Raw genomic sequence first — 22,026 nt, 5'->3', positions numbered from 1 at the left:
AACAAAATGACGAGCACCAAAAAAGAACAATGAAATATGATGACCTATTTCAATACAAGTTTTTCGCACTTTGTAAAGTCTTGCTTTTGAAATTATCAAGTTGTTTAAATTTTATTTATCTTTCTTTTCAAATTGAAATCGGTTCGTAAGATGAAAAAATTGCAATATATAACAACATACTACAACAATTGATTAATTTTTGGTAATTTATTATGGAAACCAATGACTGTTGAGATAAATCAATGATTAAAAGACTACATGTGTTTTTTTTGTCCATAGAATAGAAATACGGTTCTCAAAATTATCATTCTTTCTTCTTTGAACCCAATCAAAAATTCCTAAAACCCATCAAAAGACTCGATTTCAAAAATAAAATAAAATAACAAAGCCAGCTAAGGTTTCAGACTAATTAGTCCAAGACAAAATCACTTACTTTGATTACTTTTCTTTCTAGGAGGATGAACGAAGACAACTCACTATAGAAAGAGGAAGTTGTTGAGTGCACAATTACATAGATTAGTAAGAATGATGAAAGTCATATTGTATATTATATATCAAGTACAAATGTATTTAATCAAATTTTCAAATTCAAGCAAATGAACAAACAATAGAAGATGGGGTGACTATGAAATGGTTCAAAGGACAAATATTACCTAGAGGAGGTTAAAGGTCGGATGAAGGGGTTAAGTTATTGGGACATTTTTAATTGAATGTTATATAGGAAATTAATTTAGGATTGGTTATAAAGTGAAAAGGGAAGCTTTTGATAATTTGAAGCGGTTGATTTCTTATAAAAAATGTGATATGAGCGGATTAATTAAATTGGTTCATATCTTGCTAATAAATAATTCAAACGTCAAAAATTATCGATGATTAAATATTAATTGCTAATTTTTTGGAATAAAAATGATTTATGGATGCCATTTATCATAATGGAGACTCAAGTTGAATCGGAATTCAATGATAGATTTTGAAGCAATATAAGGGTATTTTAGTAATTAACTTTATTATCAAATGGGCTGAAGGGATGCCATGTGATACAAAGAGGATTCTTTTATTAAATACTAGGTGTTCGAATCATATATTAGGTGAGTTTATTTAAAAGAAAATATAAATATGATATTCTAAACATTTGAAAATTTTGAATTTATAAGAAAAATGAGAAAAATATTGAATTATTAAAATTAAAGTGTTTTTTTTTTCTCTTTTAAATCTAAACAAATAATTTAGGTAAATAAACAAAGGAAACTAAGGCTTTAATTTATCAATTTTCAAATTAGAAGGAAAGTCCATTAATAAAATTGATATACATTTATTATTACATTTATTTAAATACTATATGTAATTTAATAAAACGGAAAAACCATAAAATGACATTAGGAATAAATATTAATCTAAAATAAACACAAAATGACATGTGACAAAATGAATAAGAATGTGACACATGACAAAAAAAAAAGTCTCAAACTAAATTTTTATTTACATAAAAACACAGTATATCGAATAAAACTTCAAAAAAAAACCCTTTTTTTGATTGGTTTTGTAGATTTAGCCGGTATCATGTCCTTTTTCATTAGTTTGTTCAAAATATTAAGACTTTTCTGAAAATTACCTTATTTCAACAAACAACTAAAATTTTGGGACTTTTTTAAAAATTATCATGGAATTAATGGATATTGTTATTAAAAATCGTTTATAAACATAACAAATATTTTTTATTATAAACAAAGAAATTACATTTTTTTTGCTAATTTTTAGGAATAGAATGGTAGACTAAGTATTCTTATATTGTTTGTTGACCACTTCAAATTCTCTATGTTCCTCATATGTATTGTTATGCGTGACATGGTGAGTTGTACTATATGAATGTTCCTCTAATGTTGGTATTCCTCTTATGTTCTTTAACCTAACTACCACCTAACATCCATACCTAACATGGTAACAACCATCAACTAACACACATCTATCGAGTGTGAAAAGTGAACCATGAGTGATAGTTTATATGGAAATGGTTAAAGGGTGATTATCTATTTAAATTTTCATTCAAAGTTCACTTTTCACTCTAGGTAGATGTGTGTCATTTGATGGTTCTTACCAGGTAATATATGGAGGTTAGGTGGTAGTTAGGTTAAAGAATATAATGAAAGATCTATATGCTCAAGAATCATTGTGTAGTGATATTTTTTAATAAAATATAATCCTATAGAGTCACGCCTTATAGCAAGTAGACACTTATTGATTGTTTATTAATTAATATTATTATTAATAAGTTGTATCAACTCTTGTATTTAATTGGAGAAACATACATAACAAATCTCACCATGAAACCCACAACGATGCATAGGAGGAACGTAAAGAATTTAAAGTAGTCAGCAAGCAATAGAGGGTACTTATTCCATAATTTTGTTGCTAGAAATTAGCAATAAATATATTTCCTTTGTTCATAATAAAAAATATTTCTTATGTTTATAACTGATTTGTTAATAAAAATATCCATTATATCCATGGTAATATTCAGAAAAGTCCTGAAAACATAAATATTTATATATAAAATTATAAAAATAAAATATATACAAAACTATGTCATTAAGTCATGCCTTAAAAAAATTTCATGAATCCCCATGTCTTCCAAAGCTTGAGGTTTGACCTTGTCATCACGTCACACAACGGTTCACATTACTTAAAAACCTGAGTTTTGTCAACAAACAAAATGTTTTGTAAGCATTCCATCAAATTTTAACTTTAGATATGGTCTAAATTAGATCTACTCTTTTCTCTCAAACTGTTCCAAGAACAAAACTCTTTCCCCGTCTCCTTCAACCACTTGTTATGAACACCACCATTGATGACGCCCCACTTCGTCACCATCTTCGACAAAAACCCTACAACTATCACCATCTATGCTACAGTGTGATTTCTCATATATAGTTAGAGTATCTACATATCTACTTTGTCCCTGACCATATCTAGATCCACGATTTCTTAAAGCTCGCCGTCAATGTCACACCACCACCACTATTATCGACATCACATTAGCACCACCACATCTGGAATCACCACCTCTACCAATTACCAACAATCGTCACCATAAAACTGCCATTGAACAACCATACCTCCATCACCAGCACCACATCCATCATCATCGTGTTCACTGCCACTCACTGCTACAAGGTATGAAACACTAAACCATCATCGGTGCTCTTCATACTAGAAGCACAATAATTCATTGATATGATGAGATAAACAAGAATGTGTAAGGCACAATGTTCACATATATAGATCTGAGATGTTTTCATCTCTCTATCTCCAGATCTTAGATGATTTCATTGGTCTCTCTTAGATCTAATATGTTCCCGAATTTAGAGAGAGAAAATGAAGTTGTAACACCTTGGTGACTCTATTTCTAAGATGTTCCATAGATGTTGTTGAAGGTCGTAGTCAGTTGTGGATGATGTCAAATATAAATTTGAAGTTGTAAATATGGATGTGAAAGCATAATTTTGGTGTATGAAACTGTGAATGTGAATGTATTGTATTAAATTGCAAATTTTGTATAAATTATAAATATATTGTATTAAACTGTAAATTTTGTGTATTAAATCATGAATAAATTATATTAAATTGTGAATTTTGTATAATTTTTTTTAAAATATGAATGATTGTATTAAACTATAAATGAGTATATAAATGGATATATTAAAGTTTGAAAATGATTTAATCAGTATTCATAGTTTAATAATTATGAAATGGTTGGTTCCTAGAGTTCCTAACTTTTAGGAGTTCTTATTTAATCTCTCCCTAAAAATTAGATAATCATATATGTGAAACATGTGATAGTCATTATAGTTAACATTTTATAACTATGGTTGATATATAACAAAACAAACGAAAATATAGTTTTCAGGAGTATTAAGAGTTACAACAACATTCACATCATTCCCAAAAGGAAATATAGCTTGTGGATTTTACATGAAATTTGCGTGCTTTGTTGTAAATGGGAGAGGGGACAACTTTTAATGTGGATGTGGTTGTAACTATTGATAATGTTAAAAATGATGATAATGTTCTATTAAATATTATAAAATACCAATAATAGGTAGACAAACTTATATACCTTACAATAACAAGGTCAAATATCATTGTTCTTCTTTTATTTAATGATTTAGTTAGTTTATACATTTTCCAAAAAAGACATATTTTAAATTGCTTTTAAGGTTTCTAAGACATTTGAAGTTAAACCCAGGTAATTTCTAAATCTTGTTAAGTTTAATGTTGTGTTGTTTAAGGGGGGTTTTGATACATATTGGGGTTGTAACTCTTAATATTACTAAAAAAATATTTTATCATTTGTTTACTTATATATCGGCCATAGTTATAAAATGTTAATTATAATGATTATCACATGTATATTTTACATATATGATTATATAATATATAGGGAGTTGTTCAAATATGAACTCTTAAAGGTTAGGAACTCAGGAACCAACCATTTTACAATTATTAATCTGTAAATACTGATTAAATATGTTAAAATATTTGTGTATGTATTTTTTGTAAGAAAAAGGGAAAAAAATCATCATTTTTACAGTTTAGTATATTCATTTACACTTTAATACAATCATTCATATGTTTACACAAAATTCAAAATTTAATACATTACATTCACAACTTAGTACAATATATTCATAATTCAATACACATAATTCAAATATAATATAATATATTTATTCTTTAATATCTAAAATTCACATCTTAGTTTAGTACACCAAAATTATTCATTTACATCCATGTTTACAATTTAAACCTTACATTCAAATCATCAACCACTTATTGTAACCATCACCACCACTGTCGATAATAGTTGTGGAAGATCTTAGACCTAGAGTCACCAATGTGTTTCAGATTCATTATTTTCGCTCTACATCATGGAACAACTCAGATCTGAGAGAGACTAATGATGTGGAATATTATGTGAATAATATGCAATATATGAAACAATTCCTAACCCTTGTCATTCTCATAAACTCTAACTCACTGATGGTTAAATATTGAAGTCATGAGAACCTTCCCATTTTCTCATCAAACTAGGAACTAGTGAACCATCCCAAATATGTCACACAAGGTGTATCTAGCTTCTACTCACAACAAACAAAGAAATAACAACAAAATATTTAAAGTTTAAAAGACAACCATAATCCTAGTTCTTTAGATAACATATTATTTAAAGATACTTTTGATTTTCTTTTTTTGAAGCACTATACATGAAAGCCTTTGTCAAGAGTTTAAAGAAATAACAACAAAAGATTAGAGCTTAAAGAATAACCACAAACCCTGATTCTTTAAAATATATAAACAAAACAAAAACATTTTCACTTTTTTCTATCAAAGCGATACAAAAGAAAAACTTGGTTAAGATAAGGTAATTTTAGTTAAAACAATCATTTCAAAAAGAAAATTCATATAAAACCTAGGGTTTCTAAAACAATAAACATTAAATTTTCTAGAAAACCTTGAATCACAAAAACTAAGGGACTAAAGTTAGAGAAAACAACATCGTTTGAGAAAACCAAATGATTTCATTTGTTTAAATGAGGAAACCATTTTATATAGATGAAGAACTTCCTACAAGAATTATGAATGCAAAAAGTAGATTAGGTACTACATTGTGACAACTAGAGTGTGGTTCATTTCGCAAAGAATCCAATGTTCCATAGTAAGATGAAACACATTCGAATGAGAACCAATTTATCATGAAATACATAAGTGATGGCATTGTGAACCTAAAGAAGACCATTGGTACAAAGAATCCAACATATATGTCTAAAAAGGTGGTGAAAACATAGAAATTGAAGTTAGGTATGGATTCAACTAGCCTTCTACGTACTTGAAGAGAAGGTGCATACTTAAGAAAGATGGGGGTTATAGATTTCTAAAGTGGGTGGTAGCAATTAATTCATCAGCTTTCAAGTAGGAGATTATTAAGTTGTGGATATTGATTCACCCTTTAACCCTATATCCATTATTCATGCCAAACATAGGCTAGTTCATATATTGTATATGATATTAAAATGTGTCATATATATATATATATATATATATATATATATATATATATATATATATATATATATATATATATATATATATATATATATATAACATCTTGATATTTATCTATTTCCACTTTTAGCCCTCGATACGAAAATTGTTGCTTACTGGACCAAAATGGCATTTTTGTAAATATTAGGACTCGATCACGTATGTTGGGCGTACGTGGCAGGATCCCAAACCCTAATTTTTAGGATTTGGACCTTATTTAAACATCCTTAAGTCCCAAGTCTTGTTTCTTTCATCAGCCTCCAGCCCCATTTCGACCCTTTGCAAACTCTAATTCGTTTTTTTAGCATTCTTAAGCCATTGGTTTGTGTTTTGGTATTCATAGAGGAAGAATAAGGAGAAGAGAATAACTTGGAAGCTTGGAAAAACCTTGGACCTGGAAGGTTTGCACCTTCCTACATATCTAGCAGGTATAAAGTTCATACCTTGAGGCTTATTTGGTTAGATCTACCTTGTATGATGTTATTATGTGTTTTTGTCCCCAATCGATGTTGTTCTTGAGTATGGCATGTTCTTGACCCAAATTGATTGTCCTTCTAGATGTCTTGGAGTATCTAAGGTCATAAAAATGCAATCTTGATTATTAGTTTTCTTCTATTCATGGGGTATAACGTCTTAATGAGTTAAGAAGTTGGGGTTTTTGCTATTGGGCACTTAATAACCATGAAAGTCCATAAAATTGGGAACTTTACGGTTAAGGACGTTAGTTGATGATTAGATCTAGAATTTGGACAAAAGAGCTTAAGGAATAAACTCTTAATAAGTATGGAAAGGGACCAATTGTGTACGCTAAGGGTAACCCAGGTACGTTGCACGTACGAGGTCAAACCTTGTGTTTTTGGTCAAGCCTAGTGTATGCTAAGCATACAAGTTGATTCCGTTGGGCATACTTAGTTGCGTTGACGAGGTTTGAATTTTTCACTTTGACCAAGTTTGACCTAAGGGTATTTTGAGTATATTGATTTGTATTTGAGATTGGTCACTATTTGATGAATACGTGATGGGTAGAGTAGATATTCAGAGTAAAAACCTATTCAGCTATTTGTTCAGACTGAGTGGTGATTTTTTCCTCATTATAGTTGTGGGTCGAAGGCACCAATATCGGCCCACTAGGTTATGTATCATGGTTTAGAGGATGTCTCTTTTTTTATTGATATATTAGAACTGTATCCTGTTGTTATGTGATATTGATGTGTAGATCTGTCTGAGTCTGTTGACTGGTTATTGCGTATCTATTATTGTCCATTTATATGTTATGTATATGCCGACATTGTATGGTTGGGTTGACGTGATGTTGCTCTGTACGGAGGCCAACAAACCTAAGATCAAGACAGACATAATTTTTGGGCCTGAGAGGCATGCCTGACTTGTGTTGTGGGCTCGGGAGTAAGCTATACATGAACTATGGGTCGGAAAGCAAGACAGAATCATGCTATGGACTCAGGGGGTAATCAAGTATGCTAGTTGTGGACCCAATATGCATGATGTTATATGTTGTGTGGTGGTATTTTGTAGGAACTCACTAAGCTTTGGCTTACAATTTCGCTTAATTGTTTCAGGTACTTCAGATGACCGTGACAAGACGAATGCATGATTGTTCACATCCTTCGATGTTTTGTTTTTGGAGATTTTATGATACACTGATCTTGGACATACTTGTATTCGATACTTGATCCTAATATGGGTTTTGTTTAAAATCTATGGTTTCTCTCAATTTAAAAATGAAAAATTTTATTGTGATTTTTAGGATATATATATATATATATATATATATATATATATATATATATATATGTGTGTGTGTGTGTGTGTGTGTGTGTGTTATAGACACACGCATACATTCCTTGAATTTGTGTAACATAACCTAATCAAAGATTGTTGAAGATCAAAGTATTATTTTTATCATTTTCGAAATGTACTTTTGAGTTTCGTCGTATTGATCTTTTATACATACTTTCGTCTATATTCAGTTTTACTTATTCTTTGTATTTTGGTTTCAAAGTAATTGAGCTTTGCATATGGTTAATCCTTCGAAACAAACAAGTGTTGTAGCATACATACATGTATCATGCCATAATCTTTGGGAATCTTTTCTTTGGAGAATTGATGATTTACTATGCTCTACGTGCCATTCTAAAATATGTTGATTGTGCCTCTTACCATCTTATATAAATGTTTATATAGGTGTGTGTGGCCTTAGGATTATGAGTGGACAAAAATGTTCATTTGCATTGTAATCCTTTGTTTCCCGACTCATATTCATAACTGGATATTGGATTTTGTTGAATCAATATGTTTTGAAAATTTATTTTGTTTTGTTGATTATTTTTCACATCATATTTTCCTTAATTGTTTTTGTGTTCCAATAAATATAGCATAACTATAATTTGGTAGTAATCAATAAAATTTCTCTCTCTCTCTCTCTCTCTCTCTCTCTCTCGTTCTCCCTTGGATATGGCTGATTAATTGTGTGAACTACATTACACATTGTGTTCTTTTTTTTGTTTGCATTATTATTTATTACATATGCATGAAATTGGTTACCAAGTTGTTGAAGTATTTGACCCCAACATCAATACCAAACAACTAAATATAGTTGGATCAATTTTTAGGCTCTATTACCATGTAAATAAAATTTAGTTTCACGATCTAAAACATTTATTAAAACACTTATAACATAAAGAATAAAAAAACTTGCTTCAAACCACATATTCAAGATTGCACACACCAAACAACATAACACTACTTATAAAAGAAAATAATCACAAAGTGACAACATGAAACTATAAATCATCAATAAATAAAGTAAAATCTAATATAAGCCCTATAGGTAGGATTGTAAATGAACCGATCGAACACGAACGGGGGCTTGTTCATGTTCGTTCATTTAAATTGGTCGAACAAATAAATGAACACGAATGAATAAATGAACGAGTTTTCTTGTTCATGTTCGTTCGTTTAACAAATAACAATGTTCATGTTCGTTCTTTTATGTTCGTGAACACGCTAAACGAACATAAACAAACGAACATAAATGACCAAAGATAAACAAACATAATTGAACCTATATGAACACAAATTAACAAATAATTTAGTAATGTAATAAAACACAATTAAGCATATATGAACATAAAAGGAACTTATATAAACGAACATAAACGAACGTAAACGAACAATATAAACGAACGTTCACGAACATAATCAAACGAATGAGACAATTGTTCATGTTCGTTTGTTTAACTAAACTAACGAGAATTTATGTTCATGTTCGTTCATTTATTAAATAAACATATATAAATGAACTTCTCACCGAACAATTTACGAACAGATCCTGAACATTCAGTTCGTTTACAGCCCTACCTATAAGACTTCTATAAAAGAGAACTAAAAAATATTTATGATTAGTCATATAATATTAGCTGATATATAACAATATATAGGGTAGATGTACAATATGATAAAGTATTCACACATAACTGTTGGATTAGTGTCTAAGCCTGTAACTATATTTGGTATGTACTTGACCCGGTTGTGCATGGTCCTTTTGGGTTGCCTTCACCAAAGCAACTTAACAAGGTAATTTAAGGGGGGGAGGGAGAGAGAGAGAGAGAGAGAGAGAGAGAGAGAGAGAGAATATTAGGGTTTATAAATATATTATAAGAATAATATATTAAAGGAGAAATCATATTTATTTAATTAGTGTTGGTCATAAATTAATTAGGAATTAATTTGGTGACTAAAAGAGATTAATTAAATAAAGGGGTATAAATTGTCAAATGTATGATAGTTAAGTTTTAGGCTAAGGAAACCTAATGGACTTTAGGGGGAACGAAATTATGATGGGGATCCATCATATTTTCATCCAAAGCCTTATTCCAGAAGGTTCCTTCGGCTGCTTGGTGGCTAATTTGTCCATTAGGGTTTAGACTGAAACCCTAGCAGCCTGCACTATAAATAAGACCCCTAGGCTATGAAAATTGGCTACAATTGATTCCAAGAGAACCCTAGGGCCGATTTTAGTATCTCTCACCCTCTCTCGTATTGTCTTCTTGCTTGTGAGTTTGTGAACCATTAGAGGAGTTACAACTGTGACTCTAAGCTCAATATCAAAAAGACTACAAGGATTTCAAGCTATTTGATAGAGGTAAACACTTAGATTTATCCTTATGATGTTAATTTCGAATACATATGATAAATCTAGGGTTGTAGGTCTTGGATTCAAAGCATGTACTATAGAGAAACCTAGATCCAAGCATTAGGGTTTGTATGAGCACATAGGGTTGTTCTTATGCATAAAACCCATCAGTGGCATCAAAGCCATGATTGGTTTCAATTGCATGTGACGCTTTAACTGTTTGCTTGCTGAAAATCATTTTTCTTGCATCTTCCCGACTCAACTCGGCGAGTCAGTATCTGGACTCGGCGAGTTAGCCCTACTCGGCGAGTCCAGGATTGAATCAGCGAGTTTGTGCATCAGGCAGAGGATATTTTGGGATTTTGTTGCAGTTTTGTTATGGGATTAATGCCTAAATCCTTTTTTGAAGATAAAATCCGAATTTTATTGTATTTAAATGATTATCCCTACCAAAACAATAGATAATTCTAAATCTTTTGAATATTAGTTGTTTATATGATAAATAAGGATTATTTAAAGTTAATTGGTAATTATCTTATGACTAAAATATGATTAGGTCAAATATAGATAATTATGAAATTAATTGTTTAATTTAAATTGTTTTTATTTGATCCCTTGTGTTTTAAAAGTTCAAAACTTGCCCTCAAGTTTATAAATTTAAATTTTGTGATTAAAAGTTTAATTTTGAATAATTTAAATTTCAAACACTTAGAATTTTACAAGTTTAAAATTCAACCCTATACTATTATATTATTACAAGCTTAATATATATATATATATATATATATATATAATTTAAAATGCTAGTCTTACCGTTAGTAGGCCTCATTCACGAAGTCGGTCTATAAGGTGGGTATAAGGTTGCTGCCTATAAAATGGCGCTTAATGGGTGTATACTCACACCCACCGCTTGCTTGACTGGTGGAGGGTCGTTAGCCGAGCAGGTAGGATAGGGCAATCCTCTCCTCATTAAAAGTATAATGTAAGATACAAAGTAACTACATTGTTTTTACAAATTCCCAATCTTAGTTAGTTTAGGGAAAAATGTGAAAATGATGCTATTCCATGGAATTACACTTTGTACCCTTGTCAAACATTAGTGGAGCGTGCGTGGTTAACCGGCACACTAATTTGGGATTGAAATTGGTGGCAAAGGGTGGCTCGATGTTTATCATAGATCCATGGAGCATGTGTGGATAACCAACACATTGATTAGGTGTTAGAGACATTGAGTGCACCATGTTGATTCGCATGGTTATTCACAACTTGTTTGCGATCCTCGGCATCCCAGTCACAAATTTAAAGTGCATATCGAGATTTAAACATGCCATTGAAAAGTTCAATGAATCTCAAAGATCTAGGAGTTTTCAATACATTTAAAAGTTAAATCTCTTTCGTTTTTCATGGTGAGAATTAGTGAATCGTCATTCACTTACCTTCAAATTATTTAATTTTAGAGTACAAAATCCCTTTCTAAGTTGTAAATAATGTTGTTGGGTCCTAGCCCTAATTTCTCATTTGGGTGTTTAATTAGGGACTCATTTCTAATCAAACTTTGTTCCTTTTCTTTTTCAGATGTCTGCAAACAACAACAACAACAATGCTTCTGGGTCATTCTCGTTGATGAACCTATGTCAAAAGGTGACATTTGATGGGTCAAACTTCAATGAGTGGATGAGGTATATTCGCATGATCACTCGCTACGAGGACAAAGAATGTGTCCTCGATGAAAAGCTTGAGAAGATCATCCCAGATGTTGCTACTCCTGAAGAGTTGGCCACCTTTGAGGCCCACGAGCGTGATGCTACGAAAGTTCATTGCGTCATGTTGGCCACCATGAAGCTCAAACTCCAAAAGTCCTATGAGTACATGTATCCGCATGAAATGCATCAGGATTTGTTGGACCGGTACCACCAAAGTGCGAGGCAAGAGCGCTATGAGATCATTACTAACATGATCACCACTAAGATGGGGAGTGGAGAATCCCTAACCTCTCATTTGCAGAAAATGCAGAGGTATGTTGATTGTCTTCTCAAACTTAATGTTAAATTTGATGAGGATTTGGCTATCGACATAATCCTCCACTCCTTGCCTTCATGCTACAACCAGTTCAGAATGACCTACCACATGAATAAGGAAGAGGTCTCCTTGAGCAAGCTCTAAGGACTGCTGAGGACTTCTGAGAGCAACCTCAAAGACAAATCTGTTGCACCATCCCCTGCTGTGGTTGCTCCCGTGTTAGCAATTGGTCAAGGAAAGGGAAAGAAGAGAAAGGCTCCATGTAAGGGCAACCATAAGGGTAAGAACTAAGATGGTTCCACTTCTAGTGGAACCAAAGCTGGTTCGGTCAAACCCTCTTCCGACCCCAAAGAAGCAGAGTGCTATTACTGCCACAAGAAGGCCTACTAGAAATGAAGTTGCCTTCAGTATTTGCAAGACATAAAGGATGGGAAGATTAAGCCCACCTTCGCAGGTATGTATTCTATTAAATCTAATAACTCATCATTTGCTACTTCATGGGTTCTTGATATAGGGTGTGGTTACCATATTTATTTTGATTTGCAGGGCCTAAGAAGAAGTAGGGAGATGGAACATGGGAAGATAAACTTGAATATGAGAAACAGAAGATCGTTACCTGTGACCAGAGTCGGAGTTTATTCTTTAGTGTTGAGTAATGGATTAGGGTTAGATTTAGAAAGTTGTTGTTATTCGCCAGATATGGCAAGAAACATTATTTCATTTCATGGATTGTTTAGACAAGGTTTCAGATATTCTTTTGATAATAGTAATGGCTCTATTAATGTTTATTTGAATGGTGTCTTTTATTTCAATGCATTACCTTGTAATGGAATTTATGAATCTGTGATGGTTGTTGATAATTTAGGAATTGATGTGTTGAATATTGATTCGTCTACTATCCTAGACAAAGCATGCTTGTGGCATTGTCGCCTTGGCCATGTCAACAAGAAACACATTGCCCAAATACAAAAGGATGGAGTGTTGGAGTCATTTGACCTAAGGGACGATGACACATGTGAATCTTGTTTGCTTGGGAAGATGACCAAGTCACCCTTTACTGGATCTTGTGAAAGGGGTGAGGGTCTATTGGATCTCATACACACCGATGTGTGTGGGCCCTTTATATCCACCACAAGGGATGCTTGTCGCTTCTACGTAACTTTTACGGATGATTATAGTAGATATGGATATATCTACTTAATCAAGCAAAAGTCGGAAACCTTTGAAAAGTTCAAAGAGTTTAAGAATGAAGTGGAGAATCAGTTGGGCGGGAAAATCAAGATGCTTCGGTCAGATTGAGGAGGAGAGTACCTAAGTCTTGAGTTTCACGACTATCTAAAAGAATGTGGAATTGTTTTGCAATTGACGCCTCCGAGAACGCCACAATTGAATGGTGTGGCTGAGAGATGTAATCGAACCTTGTTAGACATGGTTCGTTCTATGATGAGTCAGACTTCGTTACCAATATCTTTATGGGGGTATGCCTTAGAGACTGCCGCCCACATCCGTAACTTAGTTCCCACCAAGAAGGTTACCAAGACTCCTCACGAGATGTGGACAGGGAAAGCTCCCTCGTTAGCACATATTAAGGTTTGGGGTTGCAAGGATTTCATAATACGAGAGACTTACGACAAGCTTGAACCTCGTAGTGAGAAGTGTTATTTCATCGGCTATCCACAGAAGTCTTTTGGCTATCTTTTTCTATAGACCGAATGACAATGTTGTCTTCGTTGCTAGAAGAGGAGTTTTCCAAGAAAGGGAATTGATAAGCCAAGAAGACAGTAGGAGGCAAATTGATCTTGAAGAGATTCAATAACAAATCGATGGAGGAACTTCTAACACTGGCGCTCAACCTGAGGAGGAAACTCATGTTGAACCCGTTAACGATTCCTTATCTATTAGACGTTCTAGTAGGACTAGTGTTCAATCCCAGTTTTATGGTTTTCATATTACTACTAAAGGGGATACGTTTATTAGTGATGAAACACTAATGAATTTCGACGAACCTAGCAGCTACAAAGAAGCCATGGCAGGCCCGGAGTCTGCTAAATGGAAAGAGGCGATGGACAGCGAGATTCAGTCTATATACGACAATTAAGTTTGGAACTTGGTTGATAATGTATCGGGTGGTAAGACAGTCGGGTGCAAATGGATCTTCAAGAAGAAGACAGACATGGATGGTAATGTGCACACTTATAAAGTGCGATTGGTTGCAAAGGGCTTTACTCAAACTCCCGGGTAATGCTTGCAATAGCGGCATTTCATGATTATGAAATCTAGCAGATGGACGTGAAAACCACTTTCCTTAATGGGAAGTTTGCTGAGGATGTGTATATGAATCAGCCAGAGGGTTTTGTCGATGCGAAGTATCCAAATAGAGCATGTAGGCTTGAGAAATCCATTTATGGGTTGAAACAAGCGTCTCGCAGATGGAATCTTTGTTTTGACGAGAAAGTTAAAGAGTTTGGCTTTCTGCGAAGCGAAGATGAATCTTGTATATATGTCAAATCCAGTGGGAGTATAGTGAGCTTCCTCGTATTGTATGTTGATGACATACTACTCATAGGAAACGATGTCCCAACCTTGTAGAAGGTTAAGTCTTGGCTTGGGAAATGTTTCGCTATGAAGGACCTCGGAGAGGCTGCTTATATTCTGGGGATAAGGATAGTAAGAAATAAGGAAAAGAGACTAATAGGACTCAGTCAGGATACATACTTGGATAAGGTACTAAAGTGTTTTAGTATGGAAAATTCCAAGAAAGGGGAGTTGTCAATCCAAAGCAATACCAAGTTGAGTAAGACTCAAAGCCCGAGTACAGAGGCAGAGATAGCTTATATGAGACGAGTACCTTACGCTTATGCAGTAGGCTCTATCATGTACAATATGACTTGTACTCGTCCTGATGTGGCCTTCGCTTTGAGCATGGTCAATAGATATTAAGGGAATCCTGGTAGATCTCATTGGATTGCAATTAAGAATATTCTTAAGTACCTACGAAGGACCAAGGAATGGTTCCTAGTACTCGGTGGGAGTGATGGATTAAGGGTACGAGGGTATAGTGATGCTAGTTTTCAGACGGATCGGGATAGTTACCGATCGCAGTCGGGCTGGGTTTTTACCCTAAATGCAGGAGCAGTGACTAGGAAAAGTTCCAAGCATGAGACCGTAGCTGATTCAACGTTTGAATCAGAGTACATTGTGGCAAGTGAAGCGTCGAAGGAGGCTATATGGTTGAAGAACTTCATTGTAGAACTTGGAGTTATGCCATCCATAAAGGAGCCTATTGAAATTTTCTGTGATAATGAATGAGCGGTTGCCTTAACCAAGGAACCAAGAGATCATGGTAGATCTCAACATATCGACAGAAAATACTATTTTATCAGACATCGGGTAGAAGAGGGACTCCTCGTTGTGAAGAGGGTATCATCAAAGGAAAACCCAACAGATCCCCTTACGAAGGGACTGAGTAGGGTTAAGCATTTGCAGCACGCTAGGAGCATAAGGATGAAGGATGATATAAGTTTGGATTAGATAGATGTGACAACCCGAAACTTCTATGTTGTGCAATTGATCCGTATATCAATATTAATCTCGAATTTATCATCTTTTAGAAAAACTGTGGGTCTGTATGGGTACTCTAGGCTTAGTATAACCTAGATATGAATCTTAAGAAGGGTTAGAAAGTGTGTAACATCACAAAATCGAGCCAATCACACCAAAGAAGGTGTGTGCAGCCGCACACCCGAGTGTGCGGCCAACCAGCCACACACCCGACCCTATATATAGTAGAGGGTCCCCTTTTATTCACTTTTTCTTCTTTGGCTACACACTACTCTCTCTCTACTTTCTCTCTCTAAAATTCTCATCCAAGAACACTCTAAGGACCTCAAAAACGTGAATACCTCCATCATTTAGCTTGTTATACAGGTAAAACACCTAAATCTAGGCCTAAAACTCTGCATGTTCTTCGTGTTCTTCATCCTTCGAAGGAGTGCGGCCGCACACCTTCATAAGGTGGCCGCACACACTCAAATACCCTCCAAAGTGAGAGTTTGGCCCCCTATATTCGAATTAAGACTTGGTTTGGAACTTGAAACACCTCAAAAATCGACATTTCGGGCTTAAACGAGAAGTGTACGGCCGCACACTCCTGTGTACAGCCACACACACCCCCTGTACGGCTGCACACTCCTGTGTGCAGCCGCACACACTGTCTGGCCACACACCCTGGTCGCACACTCACCTTTATGGTCATGCACCCACTCTAATGCTCATATTTGGCCTTAAATTTGTAAAGATTACTAAGTATGGGACATAGAACACTTAGTTCTAATGTTTCCAAGACTTTAGGGTGGTTTTCCATCACGGTTTGTCATTGGATACTCAATCTAATGCATATATGTGCAATATATGTCAATAGGGTCCACTCGTGTACAAAACATCAGTTGACATTTAACGCTCATAACCAAACGAACATTCGGATCCTACGATAAATTGTGAGTTCATACCCCTACACTTTTTCGAGTTTTTCATGTTTTCAGGGGGGAATACAAGCTAAACATAAAAGGTTTTCATAACTTACAAAATGATGCAATTACAATGATTTTCTATCAAACATTTAGATACAATTATCGCTTTTGTATTATGCGAAGCATAAGGGATGTTTTCATTTTTTAGTTGCATAGTTTCAAAACCTTACGTGAACGTAACAACCATTCAAACTATAATAGGTATAGTTTGGGATTTCCTTACCAGTCTTACAGATTCAACTTGATGCAAAGTCAAATATATAAACTATTTCAAATTTAGTTTATCCATTACTACAAATACAAAACTAGAGTATCATGCTAAATAATTATTTGATGTATAATTATTTATACTCTACACTGTTATAAACGATTCTGAACTCGAGAACAACCAAACAGCACGTAAACTAGTTAATACAAGATTGTGAGACTATCTTCGTTTTCGCCCCTCGGGGTACCAATAAATCCTCATCGGTAGTATAACCAGAGTCTCCTGGAGGGAGAGCGTGGAATTTGTGAATAGATCTATTCGGGACCGACAATCCCACACCTGAACTGTTAGCTACAATTAGGCGGGCATGCCTATGGTGACAAATTTTTTAATCGTACGATGCCTGAAGAACGTCAAGGAGGTCACAGATCAAATTAGTATGGTTATACGACTCACAATAAGTATAAACTAATCATTGTTTATGGGATTTCTTTCTTCGATAGTTTTATTTTAAGTAATAAAACTACTTATCTACTTACTGGAGGGTATAGTTTTATTTTAAGTAATAAAACTACTATACATACTGATGGTAGCCAGGATTTTCAAACAGAACGTACCTTTCATACAGAAAACAACAAAAATGTTAGAAAATATTGGATTTCCTTGGTAAACATGCGTACATATTTCATAACTTGGTAACAATGGTTTTCGATACAAACGATATTTACTTATAATGGAAAGAACACATTTATACAAATTCAGTGACTAGTTTTCAATACAAAAACATGCTTATGAACTCACCAGCTTTATGCTAATACGTTTTCAAAACTGCTTGTATTCTCAGGGCAACTATAGACAGGTACCTTACCAGCTTTTGGAGAAGACGGAGCATTTTTGGAGTCTCATCTTTATCTTTTGTTATATAATGTGATGTACAAACTATGTTTTCCAAACAGATGTAAATTTTTATATTGCAATGTAATGGTTTTGTTTACTTTGATTGCTATGATACGATTGTTGTGATACTACGTATGACGTCGCCGCCCCTGGACATTTTCGTCGTTGTTTTTCTGACGGTTCGGGGGTGTGACAATAGATAAGAAATGTGAAATAGATATTTTGTACTTGACATTTTGATGAATAAATAAAGTTGTGTTATTTATGAGTAAAGCTACTATCTTGTGTTGGTTATTTATCTATTGTTTCTATTTTGCATGTTTTGACTTCCTGAATGATAAGATTATTCAAACAGTCCACAGTCGTTCATATTTTGGAAGTAGGTATGAATGAAGACTGTCATAAATTGTTTGTAGAGTGTCTGAAAGGTTTTGGGTATAGCAAAGGTTTGCTACAAAGTTCATGAGTGCTTATGAATATGATTTGAGCATTGGAATAAACCCGCGTTTGCTGGTATCACTTCTTGGTGCTTTACCTAAAGTGATCGCAAAGTGATAATATCATATAGTCATAAAACTTAGAGATATGGTTGTTGTTTGCTGGTTGGTTGTGCATTGATGATGTGTAACCGCATCAGTAACTTGATGTTATAAAACACATTGTTGTGCATGATTCAATTAGTAAATAATAGATGCATATGAGTCGAAGTTAATCTATTCCTTTTATTATATGAGAATAAAAGTGATATCTTGGCCACTTGATGATTTGGTTTGACTTATGTGCCGGACCCGGTCAGAATGAAGTTGATATGTTCAATTAAATTCTATGTCGAACAAATTAGAGATCAAGAAACAAGTGTTGGACAATAAGTATTTTCAGCATGATATCTAGAACAGAGGATTATACGATCCCTTATCTGAAAGACAAGTTGCTGATCATAGTTGACAATGAAGAATAAGAGCTACGATTGCAAATCGGATCCTAAAGTCATATGTGAGATATAGTTTCTAGACTTATCCAAGTGGGAGACTATTGGATTAGTGTCTAAGCTCGTAACTATATTTGGTATGTACTTGACCCGGTTGTCCATGGTCCTTTTGGGGTGCCTTCATCAAAGCAACTTGACAAGGTAATTTAAGGAGAGAGAGAATATTATGGTTTATTAATATATTATAAGAATAATATATTAAAGGAGAAATCCTATTTATTTAATTAGTGTTGGTCATAACTTAATTAGGAATTAATTTGGTGAGTAAAAGAGATTAATTAAATAAAGGGGTATAAACTGTCAAATGTATGATAGTTAAGTTTTGGGCTAAGGAAACCTAATAGACTTAAGGGGGAACAAAATTATGATGGGGATCCATCATATTTTCGTCCAAAGCCTTATTCCAGAAGGATTCTTAGGTTGCTTGGTGGCTAAGCTGTCCATTAGGGTTTAGACTGAAACCCTAGCAGCCTGCACTATAAATAAGACCCCTAGGCTATGAAAATCGGCTAAACTTGATTCCAAGAGAACCCTAGGGCCGATTTTAGCATCTCTCGCCCTCTCTCATATTGCCTTCTTGCTTGTGGGGTTTGTGAACCATAAGAGGAGTTACAATTGTGACTCTAAGCTCAAGATCAAGAAGACTACAATGATTTCAAGCTATTTGATAGAGGTAAACACTTAGATCGGTTCTTATGATGTTAATTTCGAATATATATGATAGATCTAGGGTTGTAAGTCTTGGATTCAACGCATGTACAATAGAGAAACCTAGATCCAAGCATTAGGGTTTGTATGAGCACATAAGGTTGTTCTTATGCATAAAACCCATCAATAACCCCCTTCGGCTCTTCGACAGCCCTAGCAACTTTCATTTCTTCTACTATGTCTAATTTAGCCCTTGCATTCATCTACAACATCAATCCATAACCCCACCGACTAATAATTATAACCCTCCAGTTACATAATTACTACATCTTAACTCAACAGAAATAAGAAACCTACCTAATTTAATGTTAATATTGCTACAAAGTGTTAATTTTCGATAATTCTACACCACATTACTTGTATTATATCACAATTTGTATATTAATTGTATTTATTTCACAATTTGTATCTACTTCGAGACACATTAATTTCAACTATATTAAATGTTAGATGATATGAAGTCCAACATCACCAACATGATATATTTATGAAATTTAAAATAATGATATATTCTTTAGAAAATAATATGTAAATCTCAAATTAAACATAAAACATGGCCACATTTTATTGTATTCTCTATCTTATTAAATGTGTCTTGAAAATCAATGTTTAAGATCTCTATAAAAGTTTATGATTCTATAAGAAAACAAAAGATAATTAAACTAATTTGTATCTAACGTATGAAAAATGATTTGTATATAATATATTTTTTTTAATATACAATAATTTATGTTTTCTAAAGTTATAAAATATAATATTTTAAAACATATATTGTTGTATATATAAAAAAATTATTTACACATAATTATAGTTAATTGTTTATACTTCTAAAATACAAAGACGGCAAGAAGTTATTTTAATTGGACGAGTAGGATATATAATTCTTCCAAAAATACATTGAGTTAGTAAGCATCAAGCTCTCCAAAAGGCGCGTGACATACGAATAGAGTAATAGAAGGTGTGATGTCACCAACTTATTTATTTATTCCATTATTACCCCCGACCATTAGACGACCTTTACTTATATCATTAAAAAGGCTTTCATTCCACCACAATTTTTTCGAAAGAATCCACCACGCCATTCACGATGAGGAAGCTCTACAACCACAATAAAGGCAAAATCCACCCATCACCACCGCCGTCCGCCACCGCCGATCACTTATCCTTGCTACCGATCGCCATAGCCACTCTCGCCGCCGCCCTTGCACCAGAAGACAAAGAAGTATTGGCATACCTTCTCTCCTGCTCTGTAACCACCACCACCACCACCACCAACAACAACAACACAAACAATAACTTCTCCGGCAACAGAAAACCCACCAATAAAACTCACGGCGGAGATGGTGGCGGAGGCGGAGGCGGAGGCGGAAGCCATATTCCGCAATTCAACTGCGACTGTTTTACATGCTACACAAGTTACTGGGTTCGATGGGATGCGTCGCCAAATCGACAACTGATTCATGAAATCATTGATGCTTACGAAGATGGGTTGATTCATAACAAGAAGAGTGGGAAGAACAAGAAAGAAAGAAGAAAGAACAAAGTTTCTTCATCTTCCCCCAACGCGCCGATTACCGCTTCGGAGAAGGTTCCTCACGCGCCGCCGCATGTCGAGGAAAAATTGATTAACAGTGATTATGATGATGATGGAGATGAAGAGGAATTGATGATTGGGTCATCATCGGAGAAAGGATCAGTGAGAAAATTTGTAAGTTTCTTAGGAGATAGGATTTGGGGTGTTTGGGGCATTTGAATCTTTTAATTTTAAATTTTGGTATATTTTGAAGAACAAGAAATCAATTTCTCCATTTTTGTAAATTCAGGGGTGGTTTTTTCTTGTATTTTTTTAATCATTTTTCCAAGCGTATTACTTGTGGCAAAATGATGTTTTTTGATTTGTTCTTGAAGTACCAAATGGAAATAAATAAAAATTATTTTTATAAGTATTTCTTTATTATCATGTTCAGTAAATTATGACTCATTGTTCTTATCTTTTGTGTGAATAATATAACCTCTCTTGTTATAAATTTAATATTAATTCTGACACATGGTTTAGATAAATTATTCTCAAACAAGATAATCTAACTTTACACACTAAATAACATGGATTGTATTAACCAATTTTAAAGATAATAACAATTTTTCATATATATTTTTTTATAAGAACAAAAAAATGAAAATATAAATGTAGTAATGTTTATGCACTTGCATGTAATTGTGTAAACAATACTAAAAATGATGTTGACACCAACAAAAATCATAAGATTATGTTTGGTAATGTTGTTACCTCACTTAAAATAATGTTGTTTTAAAACCATAAATCGATTTTGTGAATTAACCAAATAATGTAATTACATCAAGTAATAAATACTATAGTTACTTGACTGAAAATCAAATATATAAAGTCAATATAGGGTGACAACTA

At 33.7% G+C, this 22,026-nt stretch overlaps 1 protein-coding gene across 1 annotated transcript; it reads left to right on the top strand.

Moving 5' to 3' along the window:
* Window positions 1–20,635: 20,635 nt before the first annotated feature.
* LOC145003811 (uncharacterized) lies at window positions 20,636–21,555 on the top strand. Its single transcript, XM_078962723.1, has one exon. The coding sequence runs from the start codon at window positions 20,689–20,691 to the stop codon at window positions 21,352–21,354; it is 666 nt and encodes a 221-aa protein (XP_078818849.1). The 5' UTR covers window positions 20,636–20,688; the 3' UTR covers window positions 21,355–21,555.
* The last annotated feature ends 471 nt before the right edge of the window (window positions 21,556–22,026 follow it).

Source organism: Lactuca saligna, chromosome 7 (assembly GCF_052625555.1).
Source record: "Lactuca saligna cultivar CGN05327 chromosome 7, ASM5262555v1, whole genome shotgun sequence".
In the NCBI taxonomy this organism is placed as follows: Eukaryota; Viridiplantae; Streptophyta; class Magnoliopsida; order Asterales; family Asteraceae; genus Lactuca; species Lactuca saligna.
The sequence above is the reverse complement of the archived record's forward strand: the minus strand, read 5'-3'. Positions and strand labels throughout refer to the sequence as shown.